Raw genomic sequence first — 17,121 nt, forward strand, 5'->3', positions numbered from 1 at the left:
GAAATAGGGCCTTGAAAGAAGCGATTAAGATAAAATGAGGCTATTGGGTAGACTCTGAGCTAATCTGACTAGCTTCCTTACAGGAAGAGGAAATGTGGACACACAGAAAGACTTCTACCCGGAGGAAAGACCACATAAGACCGCACTGAGGAAAACCATTTGCAAGCCTAAGAAAGTCATCTCAGAAGCCAAATTTGTCAATATCTTGACAAATGAACCTGTAGTTTCAAGAACTATAAGAAAATGTACTTTGCTCAAGCCACAAGACTGTGACACACCCTGACAGCAGTTCCAACAAATAAAACATCTGTTACATATCATATAATTACAACATTATTTATTTTCAGTCACTTTCACTTTTAATGGAGGCTCATTAGGACAGACAACAAATTTGTCTTTCATATTTCCATGAACCCAATACAGTGCCTGGCACTAATTATGAGCTCAGTGAACACTTCCTATTCAATAAATGGCGACTTCCCACCGCCCTGGTCCAGGTCACCATCACCTCTTGCATGACTCCAGAACATTTTTCCTTAGAGTTTTCCTGAGCCCTCTATGGCACTTCAACTCATTCTCCACACAGCATCTCAAGTAGTCCTTTAAGAGGTAACTGAGGCCATTCTATGTCAGAATAAACCCCTCCATCATTGCCTCTCTGCACTTGAACTAACATCCAAACTGCTCATGAGGATGCCCAAGGCCCTGAGTGGTCAGGCCCCAGACCACCTGCACACCCTTCACTTGGAACACTTTCTGATCCGCTCCATGTAGGACAGAGTGACGGCATCAAGATGACTTGCTCTTTCCTCTGCCTGGAAATGTCCTCCCCAAATTCTTTGACAGCTTTCTCCTTCGTATGGTATCAGTCACAGCACAGACCACATCTTTGAAGATACTATCTGGGACCACTCTACCTAAAAACCCTGCATAGTCCCACTTGCCTAAATTTGTCATATTCATAGCACTTATCCCTATTCAAAATTATTCACCACTTATATAATAGTAGCTACTTCAGAACCTATCTTCCCTCTTACCTGCCCCCCACAAAAAAAAGAAAAGAAAAAATCCACCATGAGGACAAAATCCAGTCTTTTCTTACCCACTCAACTATTCACGGAAAAGCTCTCAAATGTTGGTCCACATTCAATAATTTACTTGTTGAAAGGGAAGGATGGGTGAAATTCGGGTCTGGGAGCATACTGAACGCATGAGTAAAAGCCATGGGATTTTCTCAATTCTAGCTACTCTTACATGTGTGGCTTCACATTGTGTTTTCTGGCAAGAGTGTGTTTAAGCTGCCTAAGCACTGGGGTTGAACACAGCCACAGCATACCATGCAGGAATACAGCCAAGGTCATGTCTTCCTGAGTTATAGCTCATGGCCCATTTGCTGAAAAACTGGCTCTCAGCTATCCTATAACCATGTAATCCATCCTCCTCAGCAGGAGGAGGATGAGGCCATCAGGAGAATCCTAAATTCACAGAAGCCTAAATGATTGGAGTGAAGATTCCCAATGAGCCCTGGGGCTTTGTGAGTAGAAAGGCATCCAAATGTCCTTGGAAGAATGCTCTCCCATGGAGCTTCATCAGAGAGAAGGACGTGTTTGCTGGTGACAGACAGGGCTTGGAGATGAGGGAGTTGAGGCTGAGGAGATGGCTCAGCAGCTAAGAGCACTGGCTGCTCTTACAGAAGACCTGGTTTGGTTCCAACAATGTGGCTACCAACCATCTGTAACTCCACTTCCAGGGGATCCAACACTCTCTTCTGGACATTGCACGACATGGATGCACTTACATACATGTAGGGAAGACACTCATACACATAAAGAGAAAATAAATAAATATTCTTAAAGAGATGAACAACAAGGTTGCATATACAAGCAAAAGTAATAATTCCCGTTGGAGCCCAGAGCTCTGGGACCCAAGGAGAGACCATTATGCTGTATTCTGATGGGAAAAGCCAAGTGTCACCTTCTAGAAAGACCAACTCCAAGCCTACGCTAAGAATCAGGAACTCAGGTACATGTAAAGATGAGCATGTTCTATGAAGTTAGATGTGTGCAGTGTGTGAGGAAAAGAAGGCTTTTGGTGTCGACTGATCAAAACCAAGGACCATACAAGTTGAGTGTGTGTTTAAATGACTGAAAGAAGACCTAAGATTTCCTGACACTGCTGTCCAGTGGTAGAAAAGAAATCATTCACCAATCGGCCAGCATCTGAGGGTGATGACACCCAGGAGTCAAGGGGGAGGGGGGGAGGCCAGATATTTAGTCCTAGTAGGGAGGACATGCATCTCCATGTGCTAGATAAACCCTGCACTGTTGGGGATTTCTGAATCCCCATTATATGAAATCTGCCTCAGTGGAGACATTTCCCAGACATGACTGAATGGATAGATCCATCCAAGAAGGTGTAAAACACTTGGGACATAATGCAGAGAAGAAGAACCTTGAGCCAGAGTAATAAGGAATCTAGAGACTCTCAGGATTTCTGAAAGGCTGGTTGGTTCCTGGGAAGGAGGAGCTCTCATGCACAGTCATCAATCCCAACTCCCCCAAGTATTATCTGGAGCCTGGAATCTGTCCCAAATTCCTCCAGTGAATGAGCTCTAAGCTAATGAGTCAGACCAGATAAGATCATGACATTCTCATGCCAGGAAATGAAAAGGAAATGATGTTTGAATTCTGACAAATGAATGGCAGAAGTCCTGAAAAGACTCATTTCAATAAAAGTAACATCAAAGGGTTAAAATGAGACTCATCCTCAGGTGGGAGGATGAAAGGCACATAGAGGAGAGCACATGCCATCTCTTGAGGTAGCTGTAAACTGTTCCCATTTCCCACAGCATAATTGCTGTGGTTTGAATATGGTCCGTCCTCCAAACTTAAACAGAAGTCTAATCTTCAAAGTCAGTGTTTGAATATGGTCCGTCCTCCAAACTTAAACAGAAGTCTAATCCTCAAAGTCAGTGTCTTTGAGAGGATAGACAATTGGATATGACATGTAAAGGTAGGGGCTTTACAATTTGATTAGGCTTAGATAATGGTTGTCACAATGGAACACAAATGATTTGATCCTGGCTATAACGAAAAAGATAGAGACTTGGCATACATATGTGCACTGTTTATTTATCTCCACATAATGCTCTGCTCTGCCCCAAGAGTCTCCTGTTAAAAGGCCATCGCCAGATCAATGTCAGTCTCATTCCCTTGAACTTCCAAAACTGTGAGCTATTAAACCTTTTTTTCCTTTATAAAGTTAGACTGCCTTGGCCTAAAAGGAAAGTTTATAGTGCTAAGTGTCTACATCAAAAATTTTGAGGGAGGGGGTCTTAATTTGATTAAGAACATTGTATGAAATGCACAAAAGCTTAATGAAGAATACATAAAAAAAACTGAGGGGCTGGAAAGAGGGCCCAGTTAAGAGCACTGGCTGTCCCTGCACAGGACCTGGGCTCAGTTCCCAGGTGGCTAACAATCATCTATAAATCTGTTTCCTGGGGATCTTATGCCCTCTTCTGACCCCCTTGGGCATCACGTGCATGAGGCCAAACACTCATACACATAAAATAAAATAAATAAACATTTTCTAAAAATGTGAGAGATCTCCAAGTTAATAACTCAATGATACATCTGAAAGTCTTAGAAAAGAAGAAGAAACTAAACCAAAATAATTACAGATGAGAAGAGACAGTCCAAATCATGGCTAAAGTGAACTAAATGGAGACTACAATGAAACATATGCATTTTATAAGAGTTTGAAAAGGAGTTCCCCTACATTGGTGAACAATGCTGCTATCAGAAGACATAGGTTATTACATGAAAATCTAGTGCCAGGCACAGGTTCCCTATGACTTATTGATTAAAGGAGCTCCAGAGGCACCCAAAACAAAATAGCTATTGCCATAGTTCTTGACTGCCCCTAGTAGGTGAGACCCTATTGCTTAAGACACCACATACTCTAGTTGCAGGGCAAAGAGAAATTAATCTTGAACTTGACCAGAAAATCTTGCTATTGGCTAGCTTTCACAGTGCTAAGAGGTGCAATACAGGCTTCTGGGGGAGCATACTGCTTAGTTTTGTCAATTGGACACAAAATGGAGATACCAGGGAAGAGGGAAATGCAACTGGGGAATTTCTTTCATCAGATTGATCTACAGGCATATCTATGGTGGTACTTTCTTAACCATCGGTTGATATTGGGGGGCAGCCTACTGTGGGTAGTGCCATCCCAGGGCAGGTGGGCCCACAAGGGGTGAGGGAGGCAGACGAAATGAAACAATCCGGTGCACAGCTTTGTTCCTCTGTTGTCTCTGCTTCAGTTCCTGCCTCAAGGTTCCTGCTTGAGCTCCTGCCCTGATTTTCCTCGATGATGGACTAAGACAAGAAAATGCAAGCCGAATAAACACTTCTCTCTCCCAAGTTGATTTTGGTCATGGTGCTTGTCACAGCAACAGAAAAACCAAACTAGAAAAGCAAGAAAAAACATCAGTGGTCTTCTCCAGAGCTGGACCCTACATGTTACAAAACTGACCTAACACGCAAGATGTACCCAGCAATAGTGGCAAGACTATTTATGTGGGACTCTTGATTAAATTTGAGGCTTGCTCCACAGAAGGGAACTCATGCCCGGTATTACAAACATAGTCAAAACTCATGGCTGCCCTGAATATCTCAAAATATTACCAAAAATCAAACACAGTGATTCATGGTCACGTAGAAGAGTAGAGCAACTGCTGGGTATATCTAAAACCAGTTGCTGCCAAGAAATTGACAGGAATCAAAAAGAGTATTATCAAATGGAAGACTTGGTATCCCAGTGACCCTTCTAGGATCTTCTACAGTCTCTATGCACATCCCCTGACTATAGTCTTCCAATCATATGTCTTTAGGTCTAATGCCAGTACAACTATCTGCACCCAGGACATGATTATCAGAAACAATTGCTTCTCATTGAATGACATTCAAGTGCCTTTAACTAAATATTGTAAAGAAAAGGAACTTCAAGGAGATAGTGGATCAGCACAGAGGAGTGGCATGCCGTTGAGGACTCTTGACACTGTATCATAAGTACTAAGCACTCTGAGACTCTCTCCCTACGCCTACACAGGACTGATGAGTATATTTTAAATTAATGTAAAATAATTAATAGCTTTGGGGTGCTTTTCCCTGTGAGAGAAGAGCATGCTAATTTGCTTCATGTTTAATGTTGTTCTTTAAAAAAAAAAAAAAAGACAATTGTAGAAGATTCTATCCAAAGGCCTCTAATTCTTCCACTTCAGTGGTCTGAATCCCACTAATAAACAATCAGGACTTTAGACTCCTTAATAATGGAGAGAGATTCAAATGAATTGTTTTGCTACTCTGCACATTCCTGGAGGTACTGTCCATTGAACAGGCCAGCAAAATTATGGATTTATTCAGGACTGATTGCATTGGGTATGTAAGCAGTTGGGGGGGGGGTTGTTGTGAGCAGAATGAATAGGGAGGTTGCAGTTTCATAGCTACTTAGTTTGGTGAGGAGCGAAGACGTATTGAGAGAAATGGAGACTTACTGCATGGATGAGCAAGGACCCGGACCTCGTCCACAGCGATGTAGCCAGGATGGCCCTTCAAAGAGACGGATTCAAATATCACCTGCAACACACAGGGTAAAAGTCAGTTTCACTGAAGCAATTGTAGGCCACTACCTGAAGAAGCTGCCCAGCCCTGAGTCCCTTTCTGTGTCAGCTTCCTGTCAGGGCCAACCAAGGAAGCCTCAGGTTTAAAAAGCTCATCACTGTCGGTTGACTTGGAGTCTCAAAGCAAGGCAAAAAGGTCATACTCTAGTGACCAGCAAGAAAAGCTAGCTACACAGGACATTCTTAATGGATTTCAGAAATAACACTTAGCCGCAGCAAAAACAACCAGAACATGGCCCTGGGCCCCAATCAGCAGTTCCCTCATTGTAGTTTCCACCTTCCTATCTCTTCTGGGTTTTCTTTTGCTACCCTGTATCTTCAGGCCCTCCCTCTTATCCTTAGGAAGTGGTCTGAATTTCTCCTATTTCTCAAAAACTACCCCTTTGTAGTAAATTTTTCTCTGTGGTCAGCCAGTTATGTTTCAATCACACAAGGAATTCTTGGTATTTTAATAACTCATTCTTATCAGTTTCTTACTTCCCACCATAAAACATCAACTATAAAATTCGAATTCTGTCTCCAACACTCCCCTGAAGACTACTTTCATGGCAGATATTATCTCCTAATTACTAAATCTGATAGATCTTTTTACCAATCTTTCTCTTAAAGAAGGATAGTGGTGTCACCATTGAGCTCCAGATCACAACACATCATGAGCTCCAGATCATAACACTAGCTTAGAGTATTGGCTGTGCTACCATATGGTGGTTACTTCCTGTTCCACGATATGGTACACCCCAAATGTCTGCACCTACAATTGTAGTGTCTACCTCGTTAGGTAATTTTTCTGATAGAGAGAGTTAACATTCTACTTAGAAAAATGTGTAGTGCATGAAATTCTCAATAAATCTCAACTACAATTACTACTACTTGACCCACTTCTATACTTATCAATGTCCATAGAGACCCTTTCTGGGTCTCTACTTGGGCTCAGAGAACACGTTACACTTGTAAGATAGGTGATGAGATCAACAGGAAACCTCCATATAAAATCTTTTTTGTGACCATGTGGCGTAGGTCAATGGACTCACAGGTTGGTGTTTTCAGTGTCCTAAAACTCTAGCAATTACACTAGAGAGCAGGAAATGGTGGAGAAAGTGATGATTGTGAAGAGGCAGCTTCCTGGGTGGTAAGAGCTGTCACTTATGTTCTGTGAAGTGATGGGGGATGGGAAGTGACAGTCACACTAAGAGGGCACTGCCTTAGTGTGATGACCACTCTGGAAAAGTGGTTTAATAAGATAGTGCAGTCCTTCAGAGAGACTTAGCAAATGAAACTGTGCAGGAGCTGGGAAATGCATGTAGAAATAAAAATGTGACAGCTCCTTCATCCTGAAGAAGGGGAAACCCACAAAAGGCCTTTTCACAAAGAATCATGCGTCTAGTTGTGTTTTTGAACACTTCAAAGGAAAAATCAGAGTAAAGTCTACAGAAAAATATTAAAAGAAAACAGAGCATGTAAAGCAAATATATTTCAAAGGAAACAGCATAAAAGCATCCAAACTGTGTAACATAATGACAAACATAAGAAAAATATTTCTGTTTTGACAATAAATATAAATGGGTTAAAACACAGAAAAGCCCCCAGACTGTCTAAATAATCAAAGTCTAATTGTACCCTGTAAGATAAACACCTGAGACAGACCAACTCAGTAACCTTAAAAGTAACAAGCTGAACAAAGACATAATAAGTAAATGCAAGTAAACAGAAAGCAACATTACAATAATAAGTTTGTGCTCAGAGTAGAATTTTTAAACATTTTAATTAAATTTTTGCAATTTTCATACAATCTAGTTTGATGGCATTTAGATCTGCTCCCCTCTCCACACTGCTCCCCCACTGCCTCCCACTCAATTTAATGAACTCTCGTATATATAATATGGCCTATAGAGTAGAATTTTAACCAAAACTATTTGATAGACTGAAATGGTTGCTTTGAAAACAGACAAACAGACAAGACCTCAGTAGATGAACTTGCACTGAGGGCTGTCTGGGGAAACAATAGGCCTTAACACAAATGACAGAATGTATGAATTCCAGCGGGGGAGGGGGTGGGCTATGGGAGGGTGCCAGGGGGAAGGGGATAGAAAGATGATTAAGATTGATTTGAGATGTTCTGCATGAAATACACAAAAATTGAATTTAAAAAAGCAGGTAAGATACTTGAAAGGAAACTGATAATGGAAAAAAAATGACATACTATCTGAAGACTCTGACCCATGTGTTAGCTTCTGATCAAACAGAAAAGTTCTTCCTAATCATATGCTAATCATAAAGAAAAAAGTAAAATTTATGTTCAAATGCTCATGAGTTAATAAAATGCTCATAAACTAGAGGCTAGCATAATGTCAGTATCTTATGCAATAAAACTGTATAGATTTGGGGCTATAAATTTTTCTAATCATATTTCCTAAAAGTAGAAAATGACGTCTTAAAAATCAAGTCCTTAAGTTATACAGTATACTTAATAACTATGACGTCAAAGTATATTCCATGTGTTAACAAAAGTTTCAAAGAAAAATTGAAAGTCAAATGACAAGCTGAAAACAACACTTGTAATATATATGTTAGCTAAAAGGAATATATCTGTGTGTGTGTGTGTGTGTGTGTGTGTGTGTGTGTGTGTCTCATGTGTGCAAAGGACTATTGACAGACAACAAAAGAATACTCTCCAACAGAAAAATTAGCAAGTGGTTAAAAAAGGAAAATCACAAAAGATAAAATAGAAATAATAATCTCTGAATGCATATGTTATGAGCAATGGTGCCTCAGAAGACACCTGCTGCCTTTAGTGGCAATGACTGCCCCACCACCATGCTTTGGTATGGGAGGTCCTGATCACTGGAAGATCTCAACCAGGATCCAGGCAGCTCTAGGAGGAGTGAGCAGAGGAGACTAGAGACTACTCTAGTGCTGGATGTCCACAGAGGCAGGAAGGGAAAGGGAGAAGTTGGGTAGAGTACTGAAGTAGGCCATCTATGCCCAGGACATACATGCCTAAGGACCATTCATAGAAGCAGAAACTCTGGGTGCCAAGACTAGGGAAGGTTCTAAGCTGGGAATCTCAACTTCTCTGAAGAGCATTCCTCAGCCCCAAGGCTACCACATGCAACCCATTGTCAAGTGCAGCTAGCTCAAGCCTACACCCCCCTGGAGACCTGGTGCAGGTGCCTAGGTAAGGGGCCTTTCACAGAAAGGTGCAAGCCTGCCCATCTACAGGCATGCCTAGAAGTAACTCTCAACAAAGACTCACAGATGGCCTTATTAAACTAAAATAACTGGGCTGTGCGCATGTTTGGGGAAGGTGTAGACATTTAGGTCAAGGTTTAAAGGACGTGAGGTTTTACTCTCTTCTTTTGCAATCCTTATGCAGAAAACAGGAAAAATGCAGAGTTGCAAACATTTTCTTAAAAGATAAGAGAAAAATGTCGGGTTATCAGAGCTCCTCTTTGGAAGAAGAGCCTATGCATATTTATGGGGTAGTTTGCTTAGAGTAAAACTGAGATACAGGCTTTCCCACACCAGCCCATGGTTAGAAAATGATGGAGCATGAGACAGGGGCCTGAGCTAGGATTCAAAGGGAGGGAGAAAAGGCCTGCTGCTGTGACAAACGGCAGGAGACTGGGCCTGTTGCTGTGATAAAAATCTCCTCAATTGTCACCATAATGTAGTTACTAAACCTAAAGTGCAAGAGGGCAGGTGGATACCTGAGCAAGAAACTGGGTTCAAAGGAGCTGTAGTCAAAGTCAGTGGCCTTCATTTCAGGGCAATTCTAAGTACTGAATAAAAGGCCATTTTACTTAGATAATGAAAGACAGAGCAAGCAGGTAGCCGAAAAACTAGTAAAAGTTTTGTATTGTTTTGTTTTTTCTGAATCTTAGGGCAAAAGTTCCAGAAGCATTAAAATAGGAGCTAGAACTGAGAGCACCCGGACAGGGGTACTTTTTAGAAGCATGTGCCTTTACAGGCATGAAGTTAACTTTCGGAGGATGACCAAAGCTTAAAGGCTGGAGAATTTTAAAACTCCTATCTTTGTGTCTCCTGGGATGGCCCCTTTCTCATCATGTCACCTATAAATATGTATATACATTTTTGAATCTGGGCACATGCAAAGCTCGGAGCAGAGGAAATGCGATGATGCTTTAGCATCCAACATGTTGGAAGTTGGAAGGATGTCTCCCAGGGAGTCTACTTATCACAGGAATGGAACAGATGCTCCTGAAGACAGACAAGCAATGGGTGTATTTGTTTAAAGATGGCTTCCTGCCCTCTTTCCTCTATTTCCCTTCCTTCTTCTTCCTTGCTTCCTTCCAGTAATGGCAAGACTGACATGATGCTGTGTAATTTTTACCTACCCAAATCTGCAGAAGGACCTTTCATGGTACCTGTTCCTCTTTCCATTATACAAAGGACAGAACTGTGCTCCTGAATGGTGACAGGATACAGGCCACATTACACAGCTAGAGAGCGGCAGGTTGCCGGACAGGCAGCCTGTTTCCTCTAAACACAAGGCACAGAGCTTAGAGTTGGAGAACCTGAGTATGATTATGGAAATTTCAATTTATCAGTAATATCCTCTACTCCAGAAGATAGGATGTGCTTCCACCAAATACAGGGAACTATGTACAAAGAAATGAGTGGAAGCACTTGATCTACTATGGAGCGAGGACTATGGGAGTTCATGAAATGTCTTTTCTTCTTCAGTCGGAATCAAAGAGCACTGAAAATGCTGGGACAGTTGCTTTCCTGGGTCAATTTCACGTTTGGTACACTTGCACCTGTGACCCTACCCTGTACACATTCATAGCAGGCTCTATCAAAGGGTTTCTACTGAACGCTATGGCCTCAGCGGCGGTATCCATGAGCTTATGGAGAAGGCATATGTTTACACTCAGTGGAGACCAGAGAATTTGAGTTCTGGCCTCAGATTTGCCAGTGATTTTCTGTCTGCTGTTAGATGCCATTATATATCACTTAGCCTCAGTTTTATCACCCACATCAGAGTTCAGAAAAACACAGCCCAGAAGCCAAATCTAGGCCACCAGTCATTGTCACACATAAAGTTTTATTGGAACACAGCTACATCCATTCACTTTCATATTTTCAACGTCTGCCTTCCTGGCACAGCAGTAGAGTTAAGGAGAACAGAGACTCACCGAAATGAAAATGTTTTCTGTCTGGTGCACACTGATGATAATCCAAAACCACTGTGCTGACATACATGCAGAGATACATACATACATACATACAGAGATTTATAAATCTCTACAGACAGGGAGACTGTGTAACTTAGCATTCAAAAGGGCCCCAAGATGCAATGGATGCATTCAACAATTTCACCAAGACAAGAGCAATAAACCAGAGTTGTTTGAGTTAAACCAGGATGTTGGGCCATCAAACTCTAGAATACTGCCTTTATACTAAGACAATCACATGTTAAAAGCATGTCAAGGTCAAACTTCCATGGCAGGCAGTAGGTTAAATACTAATAGATTTCTTTGTGCTTCCCAGCTCCTTGGCTAGCTGTATCTCTTCAGTGGAGATACACCAAAAAGCTTTCCAAAAATGCTACAACATCCTTCCCCAGGCATCATCTCAGCGAACCCAATAAATGCAGGTTCTTCCATGGATGTAACAGGAGTTCCTTCTTTCAACCATGCAAACATGCAGTAGAGAACAGAGGGCTATACTCCTGAGGCAACTCAGAGACCCAACACACACTAAAGCAAGTTATATCAAATGGGCATTTCATAACGTCAACTGGCGGTAAAAGCTAACTTTGTCTGACTTCATTTACAATCTTACTTTATGCCAGGTCTTATGGATCTATATAAATTTTATGGTAGGGATATCAGCAAGCTTGACTCAGGGGTGCTGCTCAGAGCCTGTGAGAGGCGTTACAAAGTTCCCAATGCATGTACATGTTATAACTTTGTAAACTGCAAATACTGTGAAAACATAACTGACAATGTGCATGTCAGATCAAGGTTTTGTGGCCTGATACTAGTTTCAAAATTCTTCCCAAGAGGCAGGCAGATCTATGTGAGATCAAGACCAGTCTGGTTTGTATAGCAAGTTCCAGGCAAGCTGGGGTTACAGGGAGACCTTGTCTCAGAAATAATAATAAAAGTTCTAAAGAGATTGCTCAATGGTTAGGAGCACTGTCTACTCTTGCAGAGGACCTGGGTTTGGTTCCCAGCACCCACATGGCAGCTAATAACCATCCATAGCTCCAGTTCCAGAGGATTCGATACTGTCTTCTGGACTCTGCAGGCATTGCATGACATGGATGCACTTACATACATGAAGGCAATTCACTCATATACATAAAACAAAAATAATAAATAAAATATTTAAGAAATAGAAATATTTTTCACAAAAAGGGGAAAAGACACAGAGCTCATGAAGTCAAAGGCACCTGTCTCAAAACATCTATAATAAAAATGTATCTCAGTATTAACGACACAGATGTTAAAACCATCGCATTCTCTTCTTAGATACCTATTGGTAACATTTCTCCTCTCACAGAGGGAGTAAGGGCTTTAACTGATACCACATGAGTAGTCAACACTCATCACCATAAGGCCAGGCTTTGCACAACTCACCTCTGCATTTTTATAGGAAATTTTATACTGTGCCTGGAACAATATAAGCACTCAACAAATGGTAGGTATCATCATCATCACTATCATCAACATTACCATCATCATCATCATCTCCTCAGCACCACCATCATTACCACCATCACTGTCTCTCCTCTACTTCCAGAGGAATTCCAGGAAATGCTGAACAAAGGACAATACAATTATTCGAAAAACAAATCAGATGTCATTGAAGATAAAATGGAAATAGATGTGGCAAAAATCCAGGCGAAGTATCTAAGGTAACTGAGTATTAAATTCTGATTTTTAGTTGCCAACGCAAAGAAGAAATAAGGCTTAAATGACCTCATTAATGCAAATAGGCTATCCTGATAGAGAAATGTATTCCTAACACTCACAGATTGAAAGGACTGTACCTTATATGTGGAACTTAGGGACACTGACGAATCCCTGGCCTCTTGGGTCTATCTTCTGTTTCAAACGCTAGAAAATGTCTCCAAGATGAAGATCTGTGTCACTTTCTTACTTAAAACCTTAATCAACTGGGAAAGGGGATTAACTGAGATGATACAAGGAATCTTATTGGGATGATGAAAATGTTCTAAGAATGGTTGATGGTGGTGAATAAAAAACACAGAAGCTTTACTAAACAGTCACTGGGTTGTGCTCTTAAAAACAGGCTAATTCTATGACATGTAAATTTACCTTAATGGTATTATTTGAGGATAAGTTCTTAACAGTTCCAGCCTAAAACAATCTGAAGTTGTGTCTGCAAGTATGCTGTGGACTGGTGTCTGTGTACTCTCTGTCTTTATGTACAGTGAGAGAGGTGAGACACGTGAGATGGGGCTTCGAAATTTTACACAGCAATTTGGCATTGCTGTGATATATTTTAATGTGGCTTACAAAAGTCCTGGTCCACAATGAGTTAAGAGAAGTGGTCTCTCCCTACTGACAGTTTGAGAACCACTGTTGTAGATGACAGGCTGAGCGCTAGCTTGTTAGCCTGGCATTCAACCCCCGTGACCAGCTTTCTCTGCAAGTTCATTTTCCTGTACATCTCTTCTGCAACACATACTTAAAGACCTTGGTTTCTGCTGGATATGGTAGTACACACCTATAATTCCAGCATTTGGGAGGCTGGGGCAGGAGTATTGATGTGAGTTTAAGCCAGTCTGGGATGCATAGTGAGTTCTAGGATACTCAGGGCTACAGAGTGAGACTCTGTCTCAAAAAACAACAGAAAACCAAAATAACAAAAAACCAAAATACAAAACAAAAAAAGAACTTTGTTTCCAAATTCTGTATAATCTCACTCTCGATTGTTCCCATCTTCATCGTACACAGTCATCCCTGCCCCAACATCTCAGATGCCTTTCCCTCCCTTTTCCAATGTATTTTATTCACCCTTCCAGATTCTAACTGTCCTCTGTTCTTGGAAGCCATCCCCCTTGTCTCTCCTACACAACAGCCCCTCCCTGACTAGTCAGTTTATCTCTCTGAGCCTTATCTCTTCATCTGTAGAAGATGGGTGCTAATGGTACCCCCATCAGGTTCTTAGTTTATAAGAGGTTTCAGTGCCTGCATTCCCTCAGCCATGGGGAGTCACGTATGTCCTGCAATGCTGAAATTATACACATCAGTCTCCTCCTGAAAGGAGGCAGGCGCTGTGCTGGATCACCTCTGAATTCATGGACAAGCCATGGAGAAGCCCAGTCAACATGAGTTGAATGACTCAACACATGAGGCTCTTCCTAGACCCACCCCACTATAGGAAGGGCAAGGGGTGAATATTATCATTATCACCTACTACAAAGAGAGCATGGTTAAGTGCCATACCTGGTAGAAATGAGGCCAGAAGGTGCTGATCGCAAGCTCCGTCTTCACCCAGCCCTCAGTGACGACCCCGGACACGTTCCAGACGGGGTTCCCTTGGGGACCACCATTGACCTTCACGTAGACATTCAAGGCTCCTGGACTAGAGCGATCTCGGCTGGAGAAGTAGTAATGGAAGTCTATGCAGTGTGTGTCATTCTCCTTGAGTGTGGGCAGAAGAAGATGGGCCTTCTGACCTGAGGCCCTCCCAGAGCTGTTCACCATCATGAAGGACCCTGGAGACCCACAGTGTGGGGGTGGGGAGAGAGAGAGAGGGAATGAATCCTTCTGAAATCTGGTCATATAAAAACATGGTATTCAGAGGGGTAGCTGGAGATTAAGTCCCTTTAGGAGACAGGGTCTAGTTGATTCTTGGGAAGCTACATTCCTTCTCTGAATCTGGGTGACTTTTTCCTGAAACTGAGATGTAAAATCTGTATTCACTACGGGACTTGAATAAAGAGACAGTAACATATAGGAAGTATTTCTGTATGGTAGACAGTTTATAAATAAGTACAGCTTTTAAAGGAAGCAAGGAATAAGAACTCAGGAAGTCAACCGCAGCCTCTGCAGAGGAAAAGAGATAGGAAATGGCCTCAAGCAAACTTGAGCTTGTTCCAGTTGAAGCAAAACCTCTACAGTATGGGAGGGAGGGGGTCCGTGTTCTAACAGAGCCACCTGGAGTCCTTCATGAAGCACTAAGGATCACATGTTGAAGGAGAATATATAAAAATAGAATATATCCAAGTAAGAAATAAATCCCTGAAGAAGTATGAGAACCAACTGGATAATGTTTGGAGAGGAAGGGAAAACAAGTGATACTCACTAAGCACTTACAGAGACAAGTGTGGATGGCAGAGATCTATTTGCAGAAAGTTTAACTATTTCTAAACATGAGGAAGGCTACTTCACACACAGGAGTGAGCCTCTTTTGAATTCTTGTGACAGATGGAATGATAGTCTCCAATTATTTACTCCTCCCTGGATCCAAGTTCTTTACAATTGGCATTTCAGTTCTCCCTGTAGAACAAGAAGTTCTCTTTGTCCTTTGACTTTGGACTCCATTATGTGACTCGTTAATAGCAAAAGTCAAGCAGAGACTTAAAAGTGTCATTCTGCCTGGCTAGTTCTCTTGTTTTACTGTTTCCTTTTATGAGAAGAATGTACTCTATGTAGCCTCTGCCCCTATTGACTTGGAATCAAGAATAAAATATGTAGACAAGTCATGAATAAAGAGGCAGTCTATGCTACTTGAAAGCAAGATATACAACCACATGGTCAACACACCCAATTGGCATCAGTCAACCCACAATCAGTGCACCCAAGAGCCAGATTCAGATACACCACAATGAGGAAGCACATATCAGCTCTCTGTGCAAAGGATTTTATCACAACTTAAACTAGTGCAAAATGGAATCAACTGCCCAGAGATAAAGTAAGGCTCCATCACTACAAGTGACTCCACAAAGCCCAGGCCAACTGAAATGCCTAAGGGAATTTCATAATCAAGGCGGGAGGCTGAACTCTGGGACTTAAAGTCTTATGATTCTACTGAATAAACTGCATCATAAAACACAGTAGATAAACTCCAGTAATGCTGGGATGAATGTTTTCCATCCAGAAAACCAGAATTGCTTTGAAATCCTATTGTACCCACTAAAATCTTCATTCAGAATGAGGCCCTAATGCTTCTTATTCCCAGCCAAGATAAGCCACCTCACCCTAATGCCAGAAGGGCTAACAGCTGCCAGTTAATAAGTGCTGAGTTATCCACATGGTGTTGGGGTTTTAGAAACTACCAATCATTTACACCTTGTCTTTTCTGGGTTCTGAATGGATTTAAAAGTAGATACAGAAGGGAGACTACAATAAAAACTTCCATATAATTGCACACAAAGTTCAATTCAAGAAAATATCAGTCTCAAGACCAAATTCAGCTTTAGGTACTCCCCACATCGCATCTATCTATAGTCACCTATATAGACTAGCTAGATGTCCCAGACTCCAGCCCTGACCTCATCCACATTACCAGGGCCAGAGGTATTCTTATTCTTGCGGCATGATCACTTAACAGCACTTGGATGCACTCAAATAAAAAAGGACCCAACAAGGAGACAAGGTGACAAGCACAGAGAAACCTGACAACAGATTTTCAACAACCTACCAATCAGAAGTCACCCACCTCCTAGGGGACTAGCCACTGGAAAGGGATCAAGAGTTATCAAGATCATAAGGCACCCTCCTTCACAGGCTGGCAGTAACTTAGGGTAAGTTGAGAGATGTCTCCCTGGCATGGATGTTATCTAATTATTATATCCCCTGCAATGAGGCAGCGAGGAAGAAACCACTAATGGGGCCATTGTGACTCAGAGTGGAGACTAAGTCAACATCCATACCTGCCTCTGACTTCTGGTCTACCCACAGGATTCTGACAGGTCCTCTTTGAATGTGACTAATGACTCACAAGGTTCACAAAGGGTGGTGGGTCATCTTTGCCACTGAGTAGTCACATATCTCCCAGGAGGGGAGGAAGCCTGAAAACGGAGGTGTGATAGACTCTGTTCTGGGTTCTACGAAGGTCCCCATGTACATTCAGCTCCTGCACCTCTGCCAACCCACACCTCAGTTTCTTATACTCCACAGGAGAGAAAATTGGGAGAGTGTTACCTCCATCTACTCCTGTCACCATTTCCGTTCATCCTGGCTTCAGTAGCTGAGCAAGCCTGCTGGGGAGCTGGAATTTACAGTTTGGTATAGCCTCATGCACAGCCATGAGCAAAGAGACAGAGGACATCCCAGTCTTCCGCCATTGTTTAGAGGAAACATGAAGCTCAGTTTCAGACAAAGAAGTCAGAATATGATGTGTGCCTGTGCCAGGCCTGGTGCATAACAACTGTTTTGCCCCATACTCCCACATCCATGCTCATCATCTTCTCTCCCAAAGGTTGTTTTTTTGGCCAA

At 42.0% G+C, this 17,121-nt stretch overlaps 1 protein-coding gene across 6 annotated transcripts in view; it reads right to left on the bottom strand.

Annotated features, from left to right (window-relative positions):
- Positions 1 to 17,121, bottom strand: part of Ptprt (protein tyrosine phosphatase receptor type T) — a 1,217,152-nt gene that overhangs the window by 783,732 nt on the left and 416,299 nt on the right. For all 6 annotated transcript variants that reach the window (XM_029554985.1, XM_029554983.1, XM_029554981.1 and 3 more), the window contains 2 exons: positions 14,125 to 14,396; positions 5,558 to 5,639 (listed from right to left, as the gene is read on the bottom strand). In XM_029554985.1, coding sequence (XP_029410845.1) covers positions 5,558 to 5,639; positions 14,125 to 14,396 — 354 coding nt within the window. The remainder of the gene's footprint in view (positions 1 to 5,557; positions 5,640 to 14,124; positions 14,397 to 17,121) is intronic.

The sequence above is a fragment of the Nannospalax galili genome, unplaced genomic scaffold, assembly GCF_000622305.1.
Source record: "Nannospalax galili isolate Female #2095 unplaced genomic scaffold, S.galili_v1.0 scaffold205, whole genome shotgun sequence".
Lineage (NCBI taxonomy): Eukaryota > Metazoa > Chordata > Mammalia > Rodentia > Spalacidae > Nannospalax > Nannospalax galili.